Source organism: Podarcis gaigeae, assembly GCF_964106915.1.
Source record: "Podarcis gaigeae genome assembly, chromosome: 4".
In the NCBI taxonomy this organism is placed as follows: domain Eukaryota; kingdom Metazoa; phylum Chordata; class Lepidosauria; order Squamata; family Lacertidae; genus Podarcis; species Podarcis gaigeae.
Window position 1 is genome coordinate 15,147,887 of NC_139677.1, and position 21,026 is coordinate 15,168,912.

The following is a 21,026-nucleotide window of genomic DNA, read 5'->3' on the forward strand; positions in this document are numbered from 1 at the left end:
TGTAGGGCCTGAAACAAAAATAACATTTTCGGCAGTACATTCATCTTTATAGCTGCTATTCGGCCCAACAAGGAAAGTTTCAATCTTGACCATGTTTCCAAATCTCTTTTGATTTCTGACCAACATTTCTCGTAATTATCCTTAAACAAATTCAAGTTTTTGGAGGTCAGATACACCCCTAGGTATTTTACTTTTTTAACCACATTTAGTTCTGTTTCTTTCAGGAACTCATCTGTTTCTGTAGTTGTCAAATTGTTTGCTAAAACCTTAGCTTTTTGCTTGTTCAGCTTAAATCCCGCCACCCGACCAAAGTCAGAAATTAATTCTAACACTCTTTTAGTACTAGAGACTGGCTCCTGTAGTGTTAATACCAGGTCATCTGCAAATGCTTTCAATTTATATTGTTTCACTCCGACCTCAATTCCCTGTACCAACCGGTCCTTTCTAATCATGTTCAATAGTACCTCCAGAACTGAAATAAACAATAGGGGGGATAGAGGGCACCCCTGCCGTGTCCCTTTTTCAGTTTTAAACTCCTCTGTCACCACATTGTTTACTATCAATTTGGCTTTTTGTTCTGAATATATTGCTTCTATTCCATTTTCAAACCCCCGCCCCACTCCCATCCCTTCCAAGTTTCTCTTCATAAACATCCAAGAGATATTATCGAAGGCTTTCTCCGCATCAATAAAGATTAACACCGCTCTAGTGTTAAGATTTGTTTGTAGAAGTTCCAGAATGTTGATAATGTTTCTTGTGTTATCAAACAAATGCCTACCAGGGAGAAAGCCGGCCTGGTCCTTATGGATCACTTCATTAAGCACTTTTTTAAACCTACTTGCCAAAATGTCCGCAAAAATTTTGTAATCCACATTTAGGAGTGAGATGGGGCGGTAGTTCTTAAGCTGGGTCTTTTCAGTTTCTAGTTTAGGTATCAATGTGATGAAAGCTTCTTTCCACGTTTCCGGTGCCTTCCTCCCCTCCATAATCTGGTTACAAACCTCCAACAAAGGTTGTATCAAGTAGTCCTTCAGAACCTTATAATATTTGGAGGTAAGTCCATCAGGGCCTGGAGATTTGCCTAATTGGAGGTTCTGAATGGCACTTTCAATTTCTTGCTGTGTGATATTACTATTCAGGGTTGTTCTCATTTCCTGAGGTATTTTCTGTAATCCGTTAGTTTTAAGAAATTGGTCCACCTCCGAATCTTTCTGCGGCCCTTGTGAATAAAGTTCTTTGAAATATCTCTGGAAGCACTTTCTAATTTCCTCGGGTTTCTGAACCATTCTCCCTTCAATCTCTAGATTTGTAACTGTATTGAGTTTTTGTCTCTTTTTCAACTGCCATGCTAGCAGTTTCCCACACTTATTTGCTGATTCAAAAGATCTTTGTTTCATTTGTTTAATTTTCCATTCCACCTCTTGATTTATCAATTTCGAATATTGTGCTTGGAAAAATTTCACTTCTCTCAGCACTTCCTTCGACTTAGGCCTGGATCTTAATTTTTTCTCTCCATCTCTTATTTTTTCCAATATCTTCTCCTTCTTTTCATTCCAGAGCTTTTTCTTGATCGTATTTTGTTGTATTAGAAACCCTCTCATGACTGCTTTACTTGTGTCCCAGATTGTTCTTTTTTCCACAGTGGTATTTAAATTTATCTCAAAATAGTCCTTTAAGGTTTTTTGGGCCTTCTTAACAATCTTCTCGTCCCTTAGTAAGGTGTCATTCATTTTCCATCTAAAGGATCCGGTTGTATTTAGTCTCAGTTCCATTTTCAAAGCGTTATGGTCGGAGCAGGTTTTTGGGCAGATTTCCACCTTTCTAGTCTTGGGTGCCAGTCCTCTAGTTATCCATATTTGGTCAATACGTGTCCATGTCAGATGAGCTTCAGAAAAGAAAGTTCCTTCTTTTCCTAGGGGGTTCTTAACCCTCCATATGTCAATTAAGTCCACATTGTCAGTCATTTCAAAAAAAGTTTTAGGTAGTCTGCCGTCTTTCGTTATGTTAGCGCTTTGCGACTTATCCATATTTACAGACACAACCCCATTCATGTCACCCAACATAATGATGTTGTTATAATCTAAGTAGTCCAGCATAATCTCATGCAGCTTCCTGAAAAATTCCGATTTTCCTTCATTTGGAGCATATATTCCTAATATCAAAAATTTTTCTCCTTGTGTCTGGATTTCAATCGCCAAAATTCTGCCATGTTCATCTTTAAATAGAAATTTCGGTGACAGGCTCTCCTTTGCATATATCACCACTCCTCTTTTCTTAACTTTATCCGAAGAAATAAATTCTTGGCCTAATCTTTTATTAGTTAGCACTTTTCTGTGGAGCCTTGTCACATGTGTTTCTTGCAGGCAAATAATGTCCAATTGTTCTTTTTTCAAAATATGAAATACTTTTCTTCTTTTTTCCGGAGAATTTCCGCCATTTATATTCCAACTGAGAAGCTGCAAAGACATCCTGGTCTAATTGGTGGGTCCTACAATGGGGTGTCTAGGTTTCCCTCCGATCCCGGAGGTGGTAGTGCTGGTCCAGATCCAGGCGGTGTAGGTTTTGGAGATGGTCCCGGTGGTGGTGGTGGCCAAGAAGCTGTGGCTCCTTTCTGGAGGTCCTCCTCGTGGTCGTGTAGGAACTTCTGTTGGTCCTCGGGTGTTTTAATTCTTACTTTCCTTCCTTTGTAAGTAAATGATAGTCCTTGCGGGAACTCCCACCTATAAGGGATTGCGTTATATCTCAGCAGTTTGGTCAGATCTGTGTAAGTGGTCCTAAGATCCAAAAGATGTTTGGGTATGTCTCTGTAAATTTCAGCCTTTTTACCTTCTATCTCCAAAGATTTTTTAAAATGTAGGCCTAGTATCTTGTCTCTTTCCTCTCTTGATCTCAAAACAACCAAACAGTCTCTGGACTTATCTTTCTTTATCGATTTTCCCAGTCTAAAAGCTGTCACAATTTTGAAATCCTTGTCTTCCTCAATCCCCCAGAATTTGGAGAACAAAAGTGTCAAGAATCCCTCTAAATTTCCTTCCTCCAGTTCTGGTATGGCCCTTAACCTGAGATTATTTTCCTTACTTTTCAGTTCAACCAATGACAGGTAGGCTTGTTGTTCCCCTACCTGTCTTTTCAGAGGCCTTACTTCCCCCTTAATCTCATCAACCTTTTTGTTCGCCTGTTCTGCTTTTTGACTGGCTTCCACAGCTAATTTATAGTTTTCAGCCGTGGCTCCTTGCAGTTTCTCAATTGCCTGAGTATGCTGGGAAACCTGATCAGATAATTTACTAATAGAGGATGTAGCTTGATCAATTTTTGATGATTGATTGTCCACTTTTTGATTTAAAATTGCCAGTTGTTCCAAAATTTGTTTCAGGACTGTTTCAGATCCTCCAGTTGCCATATCTTCTGCAGCAGGCTCTTCAACTTCCACCTCCTGTGCTGTCAGCACAGTTGGGACAGATGATCTACGTTGATGAGATAGGGTTGTTTGAACAAGTTGCACCGGTTTCTTTTCTTTTTCTTTAGCTTTGGCTGCTCTTGTTCTCCCTGAGCCACTCATTCCACACCTGCCTCTGTTCAAGGTCAAATTATCTTTTCCATGAGTCAGACAAGTCCAGAGTGTAAACAATTTAACCACAGAAAGTCACAATAAAGTACAGTTCCCAGGCCTCTATGTCTCCACAATCCTCTAGGGGGGAGTATTTCAAAGTTTCAAGGAAGGAGAGAACTCTTTTCCGCCATTGAAGTTCTTATATTCCCTATATTAAGTCTTAGTAGTTCCAGAGCACAAAAGGAAGGTTCCCCGGGCTTTCTATTTCTTGAAAAGAGGCCACAAGGTGTCAAGAAGGGTCCCAGCAACAATGTTTAAACGTTAATATCTCAGTCTATGTAACAGTTTAAACTCCAATAACAGTATCAGCAGTTTGACAGTTCTCTTTTGCGCACTGACAGTCCGACAACTGGGTTGTCCCTTTTAACTCCGCATAGCTCGAAATTAGGAAGAAAGTTCCAAGAATAAAGTCCACAAATTTTACAAAGATTTCCCGCTTGTCTTTTCACTACAAAGTCTATCAATGCGCCCTCGTTTTGCTTTTACGATCAGCGCTCTTCTGAGCCGTTGCCTTGATCTAGTTAGCAAGATCGGGAGACGGACTTCCTGTTACTCGCCTCCCGTTTTCAGCCAAATTCCAGAATTTTAGTCCAATATTTAGTTCCCCTTACTCACGGGTATGTTGCAGCCAATTTCGATGTTTTCAAGAAGAAAGGTCAGCGCTCATCAGCAGCAGCAGCACGGCTTTGCTTCCACGAAAAGAGCGATGAACTCACAGCGCCACTCCCCCTTTCACGTTCCGGAGCCCCTTACGAGGTTCCTTCTTCGTTTCTGGGGGGGCTTTTGGCGCCTGCCGAGTCCCACAGCCACAGGCTCGCTCTGCCTGTGGTTTTTCTTAATGGGTCTCCGCTTTGCCGCAGCGGACGACCCTTTTTCGCGGAGCCCCTCTTCACTGAGTAAAGAGGACCGCCATTGCCGTTTTGCGCCGCCTCCGGAAGTCAAGGTTTTGCCAACGTGGAAACCTGAAACCTGGAAATTTCTGCATTGATAAAACAAAGCTGCATTGTCTGCAGCCCTAGGGCTCTTCTAAGTAGACAGAAGAGCGGAATGGACACATCCTGATATTTGGTGTTGGGGATTGGGGGAGATCTGTGCACCTTCGGGTGAATGCTGCTGAAGAAAAGCCCAGGAGGGGAACACATGCTATCACCTCTTAAGGAAACCACCAACTGTTTCAACAAACCCTCCTCCATCTTTAGGGATAGGTGAATCTGTCAGTTTTGGTTTCTCTCAATTTCTTATTTCCCCCCAAACATAAGTTCAGTTCCCCACATCTTTTTAAAAGGCCTTTTGGAGAAAATACCTTTTAAAATTTGTTTAAGCAAACAGTTGGGTTTAGTTAGAAAAAGGGTGTGTACAGTGGTACCTCAGGTTACATACGCTTCAGGTTACATACGCTTCAGGTTACAGACTCCGCTAACCCAGAAATAGTGCTTCAGATTAAGAACTTTGCTTCAGGATGAGAACAGAAATCGTGCTCCAGTGGCACGGCGGCAGCAGGAGGCCCCATTAGCTAAAGTGGTGCTTCAGGTTAAGAACAATTTCAGGTTAAGAACGGACCTCTGGAACGAATTAAGTACTTAACCCGAGGTACCACTGTACATGGTGGGAGGCCCTGTAAGGGCTAGATTAAAATATTAAATATCTGTTGACAGCTGACAGTTGGCTGCCATGTAAGTACCTCAGGCTGGTCTGGGGAAAATCGGTCCTTTTTGATAAACCTTTGATTGGTCATTTGGGCTCAAATGCCTGGTCACTCATTGGACAGTTGAGGTGGTCTGATGAGTGGGGAGAAATCAATGTTATCCAAATCTGGTTGAAGGATAGGCTGGCTGAGACATAATTCATACTGTTGAGTGACCAAAGTAGCTGAACAAGACAGAGGGTGAGACTGAGAGTGGCTGAGATTAAGAAGCTGAGAGAGAAGTCTGGGGCAGAAGTAGGTGGAAGGTGGGCAAGACACAACATAGGCTGAAGAAAGTTGAAGCTACAGCCTGCCCTGAAAATGAAAATTGGCAGTGAGGCCATATAAGGATGCCAAGCAGTGAGGAGAATTCAACAAGGAGCTTCTGGAACTGACCACAGTGAGAACTTCATGCAAGCCTGGCTCAAAGAAAACAAGTCTACAGGACCTTGTGGTGAGATTGACTAGGAAAGAAGGAATATGGGTAAATATGGGCAGTGCTTTTTTCTTTAAAAAATGTTTAGGGGTGCTCTCATTTTGACTCAAGAAAATCTCCATTTTATAGTTCAAATTGGGAAAAATAAATACAGTAAATGGACAAAAGTACGAAGATTCACAACATGGTTAGGAACTAGGTTTTATCAACCATCATGTAAGCCTATGCAACCGTCACTTAAAGCTACAGTAACCTTATTACATCATCTATAACTAAGCCTTAAAGAACTTATAAGAAAACTAGGGAGAAGAGAGACTGCAAGTTTTGTAAATACAGTTAAATGTAGTTCTAAGCCTGCTCTTCATGCTGTTGTCCCCCCTCCCTTCAGCTCACCTCCCTTGCAAAATATGAAATATGTTTATAAGGTGTGTTTCCAAAGCAGTACAGGTTGGCTGTATTGATTCTGGTACCATGTAACTATAGTATTAGTAGCTGCTCTTTAGCTGGAACAATTTATTAAATAGAGAGATTCTTATTTGACTTTTAAAGAAAACCCTAGTAGAGCTGCAGAAATGTAAAGTTGTAAGGGACCCTGATGGTCATCAAGTCCTTATAGCTTTATAGTTTACAAATAAATAAAGACTATATTGTTATTTTTATTTACTTCTAAAAAGTGTGTCTGGCTGATTTTGCATCACAAAATCACATCTAAATTACCAAGCTACTGGGATATAGTTAAAAACCTTGGTAAGCAGTATAGGACAGAAAAATAGTGCCAGCCATTAGAAAGTGAATCAGCGCTGGTAAATAAAAGCGGGTTCTCCCAACCTACAAAATATTAAGAAACCGGTGGGGTGAAATGTGGGAACACCCTCCATTTTTAAAAATCATTTTAGTGCAAATCTCTCCTAAGACACATGCAAAGTTGCCTAATACACAGTTTGTCCAATGCAATTCATTTTTGTATGTTATTTTCATGAATGCATGCGTTTCTATGCACACTTTACATTGCTACCTGCATTTTTGTATGCATTAGTTGGCCGAACTGAATTGCAAAATTCAGAAAAGTGCAAATTTTGAAGAACGGGTGCATTTTGGTTCATGTAATGCTTTGCAAAGTGTGAATCAGTGTAAATGCAAACTGAATCAAGTTTTTAATTTGAAGCCAATTTGTAAAAAAAAGAAAAGAAATATAATTAAAATTATATTGGGAGAAAAGTACCAATGGTAAGATGGGCTAACTCCCACGGGCATGCCCTTCAACTGTCCGGATGGAGTGTTACAAATATGGTAATTGGTTTTTGAAGGCTGTTTTAATAAAGTTGGGGACTTGTTGCAACATTTCCTTGTTATATTATGGGGGGAACAAGGCAAAGGTCAAGTGAGGGACAAGAAAGAGCAATCCACAGCTAGCAACATGTAACAAGACTGTAACCTCTGTATTTTCTAGCCCAGTGAACAGGCATGGTCCAGAAGCTTTTGTGGGAATCTGGAAGTACAACCTGACCCACTCTTGGCTATTGGTGTACAGTGGTACCTTGGTTCTCAAACCTCTTGGTACTCAAACAACTTGGAACCCAAACACTGCAAACCCAGAAGTAAGTGTTCCGGTTTGCTAACCTTTCTTGGAAGCAGAATGTGCTCCGTTTTGAGTGTTATGCTTCTGATTTGAGTGCCACACTTCTCTTTTGAGACTTACGCTGAGGTCTGTCTGTTTTTGCTATTTCTTTTGCGTTTTTGCAGCTTTTTGTTTTTGTGACAGTGTGGAACCCAGTTTAGCTACTGACTGATTGATTGTGTGACTGCAGTACATTGTTTATTGCTTTCACTTTATGGATCAGTGGTCTCGTTAGATAGTAAAATTCACGTTAAATTGCTGTTTTAGGGGTTGCTTTGAAAAGTCTGGAATGGATTAATCCATTTTGCCTTACTTTCTATGGGAAGGCGAGCCTTGGTTTTGGAAAACTTTGGTTTTGGAACGGACTTCTGGAATGGATTAAGTTTGAGAACCAAGGTACCACTGTAATGAAATTTCCTCTGTTGGTGTGGATGGTCTTTTCATGCCATTCCCTCCTTTGATTTATTGCACAGGCAGGATCCCTGCTTGAGATCCCTTGATTGCCTGCTGAAGACCTACTGAGAGTTCAAGCCTCTTCATGCCTTCATTCCAGCCCCTGCATAGGACTTCAGAAGCTCAGAAAGCAGATTTCAGGCCAGACCTTTCAGGAAAAATAGAGAAAAATGCTCTAGATGCTTAAAATAACACTTACTCCAAGCCTGACACATTTCAGAACAAATTCTTCCTTGGGGAGTAGGAGGAACACACTATAAATATACCAATAACATACATAAGAAATGGGATAGCAAAGCAACTAATGTAATAGCCTTGTTTTACTCTATACTTTACTACCTCATTTCATAGAATAAATCATATGGCAAGCATCTGGAGGTTCTCCCCTCTTTTTTTTTCCTGCCAGTGGTTTTTTTTCCTGGTTTTGTGGTTGGTCATCTGGATATTTAAGGAAAGAAACAACCAAATTTCTAAAGAAGCAACGGTAGGGTTTGCTATCTCGCTGAGGCATTTAGTAGCAACCATGTGTTTGATACCTTTGCTGTCACGTGTACACTGTTTTCTTGCATGTTCATGATGGCTTCGGAAATCTTGACATCAATAGGATCCATAACAGATTCAATGTTGAATGGTCCCTCTAATCTGTCTGCTACCAAAAGCATAGCATCTGTTGAAAGACAAAGCAGCCAGCCGTCAGTAATAAGTAACTATGGAGCCTCACATGATGGAACACAAAGCGTCCTGAAAGATGATTCAACTTCAGAAACTTGCCATTGTCTCGCAGAGAGACAATGGAAACCAGGTGTGTCTTTCCTATATAAGCACATAAAATATGTCAGTACTCAGCTGGAGAAAAAGTCGAGAGCACCTGAATTGGACACCAGCAGGAGAAAGAAAGAGGAGGAGAGGGAGGGAGGGACACACACACACACACACACACACACACACACACACAGGAGTACTGCAAACTCAGCCAACAGGTGTACCAAAAAGTAGAGTTGTCTGCCAGTCTCTCTCTCTCTCTCTCTCTCTCTCTCTCTCTCTCTCTTTCTCTCTCTCCCTCTCATACACTCATTCATTCACTCACTCACATATATTATAAAAGGTGTACCTAGAAAGCTTTGTTATGCTTATGTTAATACAAGACATTGTATTGTATTTTAGTGTTCTGTTGGAAGCCCCCAGAGTGGCTGGGGAAACCCAGCCAGATGGGCGAGGTATAAATAAATAAATAAATAAATAAATAAATAAATATTATCACCACCATCATCATCATCATCACACAAGTGTGTTTTCAACTACATGTACCAATTCAACAGAACTGGCTTGGGTAGCAGTCCTTTATTTTACATTTACATCCGCCAGGGCTGGTTCAGCTGCAGGTCAGCACGGAGACTCAGTGATGAGCAATGAAGCTAATTCTTTTTTCAAGAAAACACAATACAAACAGAGAAACCTACAGGCAAGACTGGCCCCGGTAAAGCAGTTGGCAGAATGGACAATCTGTGCCTCCTACATCCCCCCCCCCAAGTCTCCTCCCCATCCAGCTGTTTTCCCAGCCATCGGCAACTCCATCGGGAAGGGCTCTGCTACACGCAAAGCCTTTCATGCCCTTGGAGACAAGGGAGGAGAGGAGCTGAATAGAGGAGGACCGGCAGACTCCTGAGAGTCTGCTGCAGCCTCAGCTCCCACCTCCTCCTGCCTGCCCTGCATCTTGAGTGCTTTCTGCCTCTTCTTCCTCTCTCTCTCTCTCTCTCTCTCTCTCTCTCTCTCTCTCTCTCAGCTGTTGCTTGTTTAGCATCCAACCATTCTGCCCCCCTTCATCCTCTGACCTTGTTCAGTGTCCCACCACCACTTCCTTGGCTCTGAGCCTTCTTCTTCTGGGGTTTCCCTAGTAAGGTTCTCCAGCTGAACCCTCCCACCACTCCTGATCACCCAGCCAATCCCTGACATCTTCCCACTCTCCAAGGAGCTCAGTGTGGAACATGTATCATTGCATTTTATCTTCATGACAACCCTGGGAAGTTGGCTAAAACAGAGTGTCTGGTTCAAAGCCACCCAGGGATCTTCATGGCTGAACAGGGTTTTGCTCTTTGGCCTCTCAAGTCCATGTCCAACGCTAGCCTGGCACAATGACCCCAGCTGTTAGGGAAGAGCCATAGCGCCATGACAGAACAGATGTTTGGCATGAAGAAGGTTCCAGTTTCAACCCCTGTCAACTTCAGGTAGGGATGAGAAAGCGGAGAGACCTGCTGTTTCTTCATCGGTGTCATGCAGATTTTGCTTATTTGCCAGCCACAGAAAAGAATGCAGCCACCCCACCTTCCTCTGTCAGCCATCTTGGAAATGATTGAGAAGGCAGCACTAGAAGCAATAGGGAGCAGAATCCCTCTTCCCAAGCAATTGAAAGCCCAGATGAAATGCATGGTCATTATAGTTGAGGATCTGTGAATATATGAGCCAGGTGTGCGTAAATGCTTTGAAGATGGTGTGGCCCACAAGACAGAGAGGTGTTCTGAAAAACTCAATATTGTTGCTTAACGGAACTCTAAGCATCACTGTTAGGTGGTGACACAGTCTACTCCATAAATGCATATCCACATGGCTCCATGTGTGTCAGCCTGTTGTTTGTGGTTTCTTGGCATGTATTTGTGAGGGGTGACTGGTACATCCCTCTGGGGCAGGGAATGATGACTTAAAGGATTCTAAAGGATCTATTCTGGCTCTCTGTACATTTCTGAGCACAATTTAAAGGGTTGGTGCTGCCCTTTAAAGCTCTAAATGGCCTTGGCCCAGGATACCTGGAGGAGTGTCTCCACCCCCCATCGTTCAGCCCAGACACTGAGGTCCAGCTCTGAGGGTCTTCTTCACTACGAGAAGTGAAGCTACAGGGAACCAGGCAGAGGGCCTTCTCGGTAGTGGCACCCTCCCTTCAGATGTCAAGGAAATAAACAACTATCTGACTTTTAGAAGACATCAGGAAGTTTTAAATTTTGTTTGTTTGTTATGTTTTTATATGTGTTGGAAGCCACCCAGAGTGGCGGGGGCAACCCGTCCAGATGACCAGGGTATAAATAATAAAATTATTATTATTATGTGTGCAAATATGTTTGACCCATGCTGTGTTTCTCTCGAACATATAGCATACAGTCTGTGCGGCACAGGGTGGTAGTGGCTTGACACGTAACAGGGTGGACCAGGAGAGGCACAGAAGGGATTGCTGGGCAAAACTGGAGCCCATGCCAGTAAGGAAAGCCTATTGATATATATATCAAAGCTTCAGCTTGAAGTAACAAGAAGCAGGTTGAAAACTTTCTTCACAAAAGCCGTCTCTTGTCATACTTCTCTAAGAGAAAAAAAAAGGCAGCAGAGAGTTTAAAAACTGCATTAATAATAGATGCCACATCCTATTGCCTCATGCAGCAGAGTTGAAAACGGGCCTTTTATCTTGACACCCGAAACAGATAATTTGCTAGACGATTCGTACATAGACATATCAATCATAAGAATGGAAGCTGATCGAAATGAACCCTTGGGGTATATTCTGGAGCTTTGCACAAGACGAAGAAAACTTTTATGTGATATACTGGGATCTTATAATTAAAGCAGCTGTTCATTCTGACCCCAAGGACCCCATTTCCTTGCAATACAAACAGGGGATAAATATTGGATTCCTGCCATGACGTACAGGTACAAGTCATGTTTTATGCTCTGTGCTTTGTACAAAATGCAGCTGTCGGCTGCAAGATATATTTTATGGTTCTGCTGGGGTTACACAAACTCATTTGTCTAATTACATGGCGCCGTGCTCAGAGAATTACATAATGTACAATCATAAGAGCATAGTGATGCATATTCTACTGTGTTTACAGTGCACCTTTGACCAAGTTAGACGCTACCAGCTAATCCATCCCTGAGAAGTATGTGCTCCCATGCCTTCTAACCTCAGCCCATGATCAGACAGCGTTTCCTTTCTCAATTGTTTAAAAAGAATATCCTCCCCTCCACTCCCCACTGTAGAATTCCCTTTAAGCTCTGCACTAGACAGACTGCAATATCTGCTCTGCAAGCAAACAAGAATTTACAGAAATGCTGCAAAAGACCTCATGGTTTGACTCAAAATATTGTCATTTCCATCAGAGCATGGTGGTGAACTTGCTACGCACCATTCACAGAGCAGCTTTGAGCGGTTTCTTTCAGAGGTGGGGGCAGAGAAAGGCATGAAAGGATGGGTGACAACAGCCACACCCCAGGAACAGCTTCGATTGGTCAGCTAAACCAATGGGTCTCAAACTCATGATGAGTTAGGGACTTTCCCTGCAGGTGTAGACAGGCTCCAGAAGATTGACCAGAGAAGACCAAGAGTAGGTCCAACAGTCAAAAAGGTTTCTGCATGTGAGGGGCAGATGTGACTCATCAATCTGAGAAGGTAGCCCATCTTGGAAAAGGAAAACTGATTCTAAACCTCCGCTGCCTTGCAGGACATTTTCAGGAGAAGGAAACCCAGAATGGAGTTCCTAAGAGGGTTGGACGGTGCCTTGTACACCTCCTTCTGGCAACTCCTGCAGCCTAGCTGGTGCTAAACATATTGCTCTGCTTTCTTTTGGACCACACCAGCAAGGCCGAGAGTGGGGTCTTGTTGTATGAGCAGCCCAGGACCCCCATACACACTGCCCTGGCTTTCACCAGGGGAATTCACTTTGGTGCTGCTAATGCAGCAGCTTGACATCACCCCAAAAGCCCACTCCATTGTTTCTTAAGACAGACGGATGCCAATAACACTGCTGGTTGATTCAACTTGGCTGACTGGAGAGACGGGTATGTTATTAGGTTTGAAGCTGCTTGAACTCAGGACGAAAGGGGGAAATGTACTAAGAAGAAGGCACATGTGGCAAACCCTCACCATGATCAACTCCCGCCCGGAAACCTATGCCCCCACTGTGGAAGGACGTGTGGATCCAGAATTGGCCTCCACAGTCACTTACGGACTCACGGTTAAGATTGTGTTCATGGGAGACAATCTTACTCAGCTACGAGGGATCGCCAAAGAAGAAGAAGAATTAGGTTGTGGTCCAGGCCAGAGGTCACAATGAGCTTGAGGTCTTCCACCCCCTTTTATTGTTTTATTGGGTATGGGGTTTTTTTGTGGGATTCATTTGTTGATGATGAGAGGGGGTGCCCCAAAACATAAAGCAGTTCAGCTGTACCTAGCCAATGTGTAGATAGAAACAGTGCATTTATATCACCTTTATACAAAAAAGAAATCAACCCATTTTTTCTATTTTCCCTCCCCTCCTCTGCCCAGTGCTGACTGGTAAATCATGCAATGGCACTCCTCCTCTTGAAAGAAAATGGATGAAGTTTCACAACACTGACTTATTATACATGCAACGGATTAGAGAAGTTTTAATGGGAAAGTATAAAACTAATGCTGAATTATTGGGCATCTATGAGTATGCTGGGACCTAAGCCAACTTCTAGTCTATTGGATTTGGGAAAAGAAAAGACTGTGGAAATGAGAGCTTTTGCATCTAGCACATTATTTCTCATCTCTCAAGTGATATACATCACTTGGGATTCATACAGTTTTGAACTAGTATGAAGCGGAAGAGAGGAAACCTTTCTTATTTGTGGACTGGAAACAGAAATATTCAGGGCCAATTTATTCATTTGTATTTTATTCTATTCAATTTATTCCCCGCCCTTCCTCCATGGAGCTATTTTATCCTTACGGCAACCCTCAAGATAGGACATGCTCAAAGGGTATGAGTGGCCCAAGATGAAATGGGGAGCTTCATGGCTCAGCAGAGAGGTGAACCTGGATTGTACTCAACTATTACACCACACCGTTTCTCACATAATGTCAAAGTACTTGTGTGGAGTTTCTCATGACCCAGTGTCAGGGATTGGGTAGATGAGGAAGAATGGTGGAGACCACCACCCCAGATGTCGCCCATGTCAGGGGCTGGGCAGAGGAGGAATTTTGGAGACCACCTCCCCATCCTGACCCTTCCAGGGAGGAGGAAGAGGAAGATAGGATAGATTGACAACAGGGTTTGAGGGAGGTGGTAGCTCAGAGGCAGATGAAGAGAAAAGCTTGGAAATCATGGGAGAGCTGGAGCAACACCCAGCTGACACATTGTAATTAGAAAGTACTCCAGACCCTCCGTCTCTCAGAACCACAGTGCAACACATCATATGGGGACTTCCGGCAAGGAAAAATGGTGGGCACCACGGCAGCGAGCAGCTCCTGAAGCCAGCCAGAGCCAACTGTGCTACCAGGCTGGCTCTGGGCTGCTGAGGCTGCCGCTGCCACGTTTCCTGGGGACAGATTTGCAAATCTGGGGACATTATGGGGACATAATTTGTCCAGAGACAGATTTGCAAATCCAGGGACTGTCCCCGGGAATTGGGTACGTCTGGTAACTCTATATTATACCCCTCTGAGAATCGTGGCTCTGTGGGGGGAATAGGGATCTCCTAACAACTGTCAGCACCCTTAACAAATTTCACTTCCCAGGATTCTTTGCAGGAGACCATGACTTTTAAAAATGGTACAATACTGCTTTAAAATTACAGAGCAGATGGGGCCTGAAATGAATGACACATTAGGCTGCATCCCTATTAGTGGGGATTGGGAGCCTTTTTTTTTATGTGCCTGAGGACACATTATCCTTATGAGCGACCTTCTGGGACCACAGCCTTCTGGTGGGCAGGGCCAAAGAGAAAGGTGGGTGGAGCAATGGATGTGACTTTGTATAGTAGGCTACATTCCAGCCCCACGAAAGCCAGAGGTTCCTACACTCTGTACAGACACTTTTCTCCATCCAGGCATTCAAAAAGCATCCTCACAGGACACATTCTGGTCAGGTAAAAGCATTCAAGAAGGATGCAGAAGAGGGTCACAGTGGGGCATGACCTGGGAGAGACCCAAGGGCTGAGTAGGCAACAATGAGTAGGCAACGAATTTTATTAATTACAGTTCAAGCAATGGTAGACTTATATCGCACCGAAAACATAACAACATTCAAATGAAAATTAAAGGCTACAGCAAATAAACTTCAGATGCTGGTTTTAACTGAACCCAACAATCAAAATAACTACGTTAAAATGAAAGCGTTAAGAACTTCCAATGTGTGCTTTTCTTTAAATATACAAATGGACTTCAAGAAGAGAAACCTGCCCTTTTACACTTAATGAAGTGCACAGTTGAGTAGAGTTTTTCCCCTCCGCAAACGAGATTCCCCATTAGGAGCCATGCCAAGATGTCTGTTGTTTTTTTTTTTTTTAAGGAGCTCAGTTTATATTTCAAATCAAAGCTATTATTTAGAGCAAATGGCTGTGGCATGGCTGCCTTTCAGGCATGTGAATGCCGCATGATTTCAGACCTGAAGGGTCAGGGTGAGTGATCTTTCCTTCACGAAGCAAGTGTTGCCAGAGCAGCCTAACAACCCAAACGCCAAAGAACAAAAAACAATGTACTAAGCCTTGAATGCCTGCAGTCAGGTTACCACTCACTTCATCCTCGTTCGTTTCGAGTTCCCCCCTTTTCTTTTTAAATACCAAATTGTGCTACATCTGTGCTTTACACACATCTCTCGATCCTTGCAGGAATCATGGCCTAGTGTCATGACCTTCTGCAAAGCCACTGTGGTGCACTGTTGACATGAGCTCAGAAAAGGGTGCAGAAGCAGACGGTGGGGAGAAGGAACAGCACTAAATCGACCTCCAGGCCACGGACTGGCTGCTGTTTACCGGGGTGGGGGGAAATGGGAGGACCAAGTTGGTGGGGAGGAGGGTGCTGTGCAAATGACCTGGCAGGAACACTGTTTGCATGTCGAGGTCCCATAAGCCACTCCCCAAATAAATCACAATTCACACAGAATTTTTGTTTAATGTTTCTGGTATAATTTTAGCCACAACTTTATTAAAATACATAAATGTGAGTGGTTGCTTAGGCATTGGTTATGACTATCTGTCCCCGCCCAGGGACAGAACTGACTTCTGGATTCCAGCGAAAGCCAGTAAGGGAAAACAATACTGGGGAGAAAATGGAGTCGGGCACCAGACCCTCACCTCTCCCCGCATGCTCCCAGGGGCTTGTGCGGCCCAAGCCCCATGCCAGGGATTCGGACGAAAGCATGGCGAGCCCCTGGATTCCTTTAAATGAATTCCCTTGCAGCAGCAGCATTGGAAGGGCAGGCACAGCCAACCACATCCCCTCCACTAACCAAAAAATTAACCAATGCCTAACTGCATCCTTACAAGTTGTGACGATTTGCTACGCAGTAGGCAACAAACCAAATGGAAAAATTCCTACCAGGCCCCTGCCCCAAAGCAGACGACCCCATGACAGGCATAGCAAGGTCAAATGCAAAAGCCCTAAATTAGGAAGGGTGGGTGATCCGGTGCACGCAGAGAATGCTCAAAGTTGCGTGCTCAGTGTATAAAACCCTTGGTCCATCCCACAAATTGGCAACATCAAAATTTCCCCAGTAACTCAAACAGCTCAATCACTGCTATGGCCATCTATACCAGTGTTTCCCAACCTTTGGCCTCCAGCTGTTTTTGGACTACAATTCCTATTTATACCCCACCCATCTGACAGGGTTGCCCCGCCACTCTGGGTGGCTTCCAACATATATCAACACATAATAAAACATTAAACATTTAAAAAACTTTCCTATATAGGGCTGCTGGGCAGAGGAATGGTGAGGACCACCTCCCCAGCCTGACCCTTCCAGAGAAGATGGAGACAGTTCAGAATTACAACAGGGTTTAATGGAGGTCACAGCTCAGAGGCAGATGAGGGGGAAAGCTGGGAAATAATGGGAGAGGAGGAAGAGGAGGAGGAGGAGGAGGAGGAGGAAGCAGCAGCAGCAGCACCAGAGTGGGGACAGCTGATGGACTCAGTGTCTTTAGGAAGCATTCCAGACCCTTCCTCTCCCAGAACCTGGCGAGCCTTGAAAGTAGGAGAGTAAAGAGCTCAAAGACAGAGGGCACTTTTCAGCACCTGCAGTGATGACTCATGAGAAAGTGGGAGAGACGGAGGGGGTGGAGATTCACTCGCAGCAACACCATTATTCCGAGAGGCCCCATTCCCAAGCCTCTCTCTGTGAATATTGAATAAAAACAGATGGTAAGGACTTTTCTTTGTCTTGTCCGTTCCCGGCAACCTGCTGTGGGGGTTGGTTCCACTGCCGCCTGACAGTAGGATTGGATCAAATCGCATAATCAAAACCCTATGTTTGTTTTTTTCTGGATGGATGGATGGATGGATGGATAGATAGATAGATGATGCTTTCAGTTTTAAGAGATGTGGGAAGAGAGAGGAAACCACTTTCTCAAGCATACTTTCTGTACTTGAAAATATTTGATCTGCCAGTCTATTTTCTGTGCTTTCAGCACACCGAGACCTTGTCAGAGTGGGCTGAATTAAATTGTATAGAATTGCTAATGTTGTAATGTATTAAGCATTGAGTGGATTTTGTTTGGCTTTTTTTAAAAAACATATTTATTCCTACAAGCAGAATGTCATTTTCTCAAACATGTAAAGAAATGTGCTGTGCCAATGTCCAATCCACTGCAGAAAGCCCACTGCTCATCCACAGAAACTCATTTCCTTGCTATCAGCTAGTACAAGATGACAAAAGCCTGCCAATATTTTTCACTCTTTATGTCCTATGTGGTAGGAGAATGATTTCTTGAACTGTTCTACGCAGAGGGCGAGAGACAAGCATAACGGGATTGATGGAAAATCTTTCTTCATTGTAGTTTGAGAGAGGTAGCAAATAAACTCTTTTGTATTGTTCAGCTTTTCCCTTTATTGTTTTTCTCCCCCACCTTTCCCAGAGGTTCATCTGAAAGCGTACTTGACAGTTCACCTGCCTATCAACACTTACCTTGAGGTGTGGGAGCGGATTATAGCCTTGGTCCAGCCGTTCCAGTATGTGTACAAATGCAAATATTTAAATGGGCATATAAAACATTCATGCAAGTATCAGGTTTTCCATTCACTTAAACAAGTGGGACTTGAAATGAATGGGACTTGCAGGGTTGAGCGCTTCGGTTCCTGGTTCCAGTCAACTAAGCTCTCTGTCAGGAAAGTCTATTCCGTTTCTCCTCCCCTTGAACAGCTTTCCATATTTTACTCCCTCAACAATTAGTCAGCATTCAGTGGACACAGAGAATGGAATTGGACTGCTTTCTCCCCCCTCCTTAGAGCTTCTATTTTAGAAAGAGAGAGAAAGGGGGGCGGGGGACTGGGACTGCTCTTTTGTTTTAGTAAGTATCCATGGTTTAGAAAATTGTGTTCTCTATTAGTATACAGTGGTATCTCTAGTTATGAGCTTAATTCATTCCGGAGGTCTGTTCTTAACCCAAAACCGTTCTTAACCTGAGGCGCGCTTTTGCTAATGGGGCCTCCTGCTGCCGCCGTGCCGATGGCGTGCAATTTCCGTTCTCATCCTGGGGCAAAGTTCTCAACCCTAGGTACTACTTCCAGGTTAGTGGAGTTTGTAACCCGAAATGTTTGTAACCCGAAGCGTTTGTAACCCGAGGTACCACTGTAGTGCAATCCGAATGTTGTTGGATTACAAGTCCCATTGCCCATTACCATTGGCCATGCAAGCCATGATGGATGACAGTTGTAATCCAACAACAACTGGAGGGCACTAGGCTGGTGTAGACGATGATATGCAAAATAGGCTCTGTACGTGTGGATAAAGATTTCAAGTTCCTTGGCTTAGTTTCCCTCCCCCTCCCTCTTAACCTGCCCTCTGTCTTTGAGCTCTTTGCTCTCCTACTTTTAAGGCTCGCCGGGTTCTGGGAGATGGAGAGTCTGGAATACTTTCTAATGACAATGTGTCAGCCAGGTGTTGTTCTGGCTCTCCCATGATTTCCCAGCTTTGCCCCTCATCTGCCTCTGAGCTGCTTCCTCCCTCAAACCCCTGTTGTAAATCTATCCTGTCTTCCTCTTACTCCTCCCTGGAAGGGTTCGGATGGGGAGGTGGTCTCCAGCATTCCTTCTCTGTCCAGTCCCTCACACCTACATACCACGGGTGGTGCTGTGGGTTAAACCACAGAGCCTAGGGCTTGCCAATCAGAAGGTCGGTGGTTCGAATCCCCACGGTGGGGTGAGCTCCCGTTGCTCGGTCCCTGCTCCTGCCAACCTAGCAGTTCAAAAGCATGTCAAAGTGCAAGTAGATAAATAGGTACTGCTCTGGTGGGAAGGTAAACGGCGTTTGTCCGCAGACAGCTTCCGGGTCATGTGGCCAGCATGACAAAGCCGCTTCTGGTGAACCAGAGCAGTGCACGGAAACGCCATTTATCTTCCCGCTGGAGTGGTACCTATTTATCTACTTGCACTTTGACGTGCTTTCGAACTGCTAGGTGGGCAGGAGCTGGGACCGAGCAACAGGAACTCACCCCATTGCAGGGATTCGAACCGCTGACCTTCTGATTGGCAAGTCCTAGGCTCTGTGGTTTAACCCACAGCGCCACCCACGTCCCACCACGCCACCCACGCCCCACCAATGCATTACTTTGTGTTTAATTCTGGAATGTTCCCAAGTAAATCTCGTGTGATTGGTTAACCAATCACATGGGAGGTATCCTATTACATTCTCTGTTTTGTTTTGCATGTGAGTGACTTGACTGTAATGGCTGCATCTCCATGAACACTGAAGAAGAGAAAGGGTTAGACAACTCTCACTAAACTCAATAGAGGAGAGGCGTGCTAATGTTTCTGTGTGAATGTATGTGACGGAAAGAAGTACAGAAGTTGATGTTCTCCCAAAGAAGCAGGTAAGGGAAGTCTGCTGGAGGGAGAAAGTGGAAACCTCTCAGAAGGAACTGCATGGCCAAACTGGGTAACTTACAGAAGGCTGAGTGCAAGTACTGGAAAGAAAGACACAGTTTGTTTGGATGTTTAAGGAAGAAGCTGTAATCTTCACCTAAGAAGAACTAAGCCCTTGCTTGGATAAGCATGTGAATGTAAATACTTTGCATATATTCTTGTTTAGCTATACATTCTGAAAGTAAAAGTTTTTTGAATATTTTAATGTGTTTAATTTCAAGAAATGAGTCAGTTTAGTGGTACCTCAGGTTAAGAACTTAATTCGTTCTGGAGGTCTGTCCTTAACCTGAAACTGTTGTTAACCTGAGGTACCACTTTAGCTAATGGTGCCTCCCACTGCCGCTGCACCACCGGAGCACAATTTCTGTTCTCATCCTGAAGCAAAGTTCTTAACCTGAGGTATTATTTCTGGGATAGCGGAGTCTGTAACCTGAAGCGTCTGTAACCTGAAGCGTCTGTAACCTGAGGTACCACTGTATTGCACATGATTTGGCTTCCTAGATGCCATTTGGCTACTCTCAGCATGCCCTGCCCCTTTCTGCCCATTTTTGTGAATTTTGGGGTCACTTCCGGGTTCAGCACAATGTTTCTATACGCTGTCACGCACATACTGAAAGTGCGTAAATGGGGGGTTTAGCTACTCTGCCAACACTTTTGATATTTGCTCTTGTTCTTGTTTTCTAGTCCTTGAACCACGTGTTGGGAACCTTTGGGTCTCCAGATGTGGCTGAACTACATCACCCATCAGCCCCAGCAAACATGGCCAATAACCAGAGTCGATAGGAGTTGCAGTTGACAATGGAAGGGCCAAAGACTCCCCATGGCTGCCTTACACTATATGCAACCTGTGATGGAGACCTGGCAAAACAATTCACCAAATAATACTTTGGAGTAAATCTTGAAACTTCCCCATTTAGACATAAGATCAGGGACTGCTCATCTCTTTCCCTGCACTTTCAGCTCTGATCTCCCAACTTTATCTTAGTTGTGAGCAGTTTGGTTCAACTTCCCTACACAGTCATTCACAATTAAGTCTGCCAAGAGCAGAGGTTTGTAATGCAAAATAAAGTGCAGCTCAGAATGGCTTAGGCCCTTTCTAAATGAATTGCAAGGATCTGTGTTGCAACTTGCACTGGCTTTGCACTTTGCCAAAAACAATTTACAAAGTCCTTTAGTTTCATCTAGCAGGCTCTTCTCTGATCTGAAAACCTTGCAGCCACTCTGTGATTGGCTGTGCTTTCGATTAATCTACCTATGAGTCAGGTACATGGGCTCTGTGTATTCTCATTATATTTGCATTCTTGCAGTATTTCACCTTTAATGTCCAACTAGCAGTTAGGGATGGGCAAATCTGTCAATCTCCATTTC

At 43.8% G+C, this 21,026-nt stretch overlaps 1 protein-coding gene across 2 annotated transcripts in view; it reads right to left on the reverse strand.

The window, feature by feature from the left end:
• GPC6 (glypican 6) overlaps positions 1-21,026 on the reverse strand; it is a 768,070-nt gene that overhangs the window by 48,450 nt on the left and 698,594 nt on the right. For both annotated transcript variants that reach the window (XM_083735305.1, XM_083735306.1), the window contains exon 5: positions 8,338-8,468. In XM_083735305.1, coding sequence (XP_083591431.1) covers positions 8,338-8,468 — 131 coding nt within the window. The remainder of the gene's footprint in view (positions 1-8,337; positions 8,469-21,026) is intronic.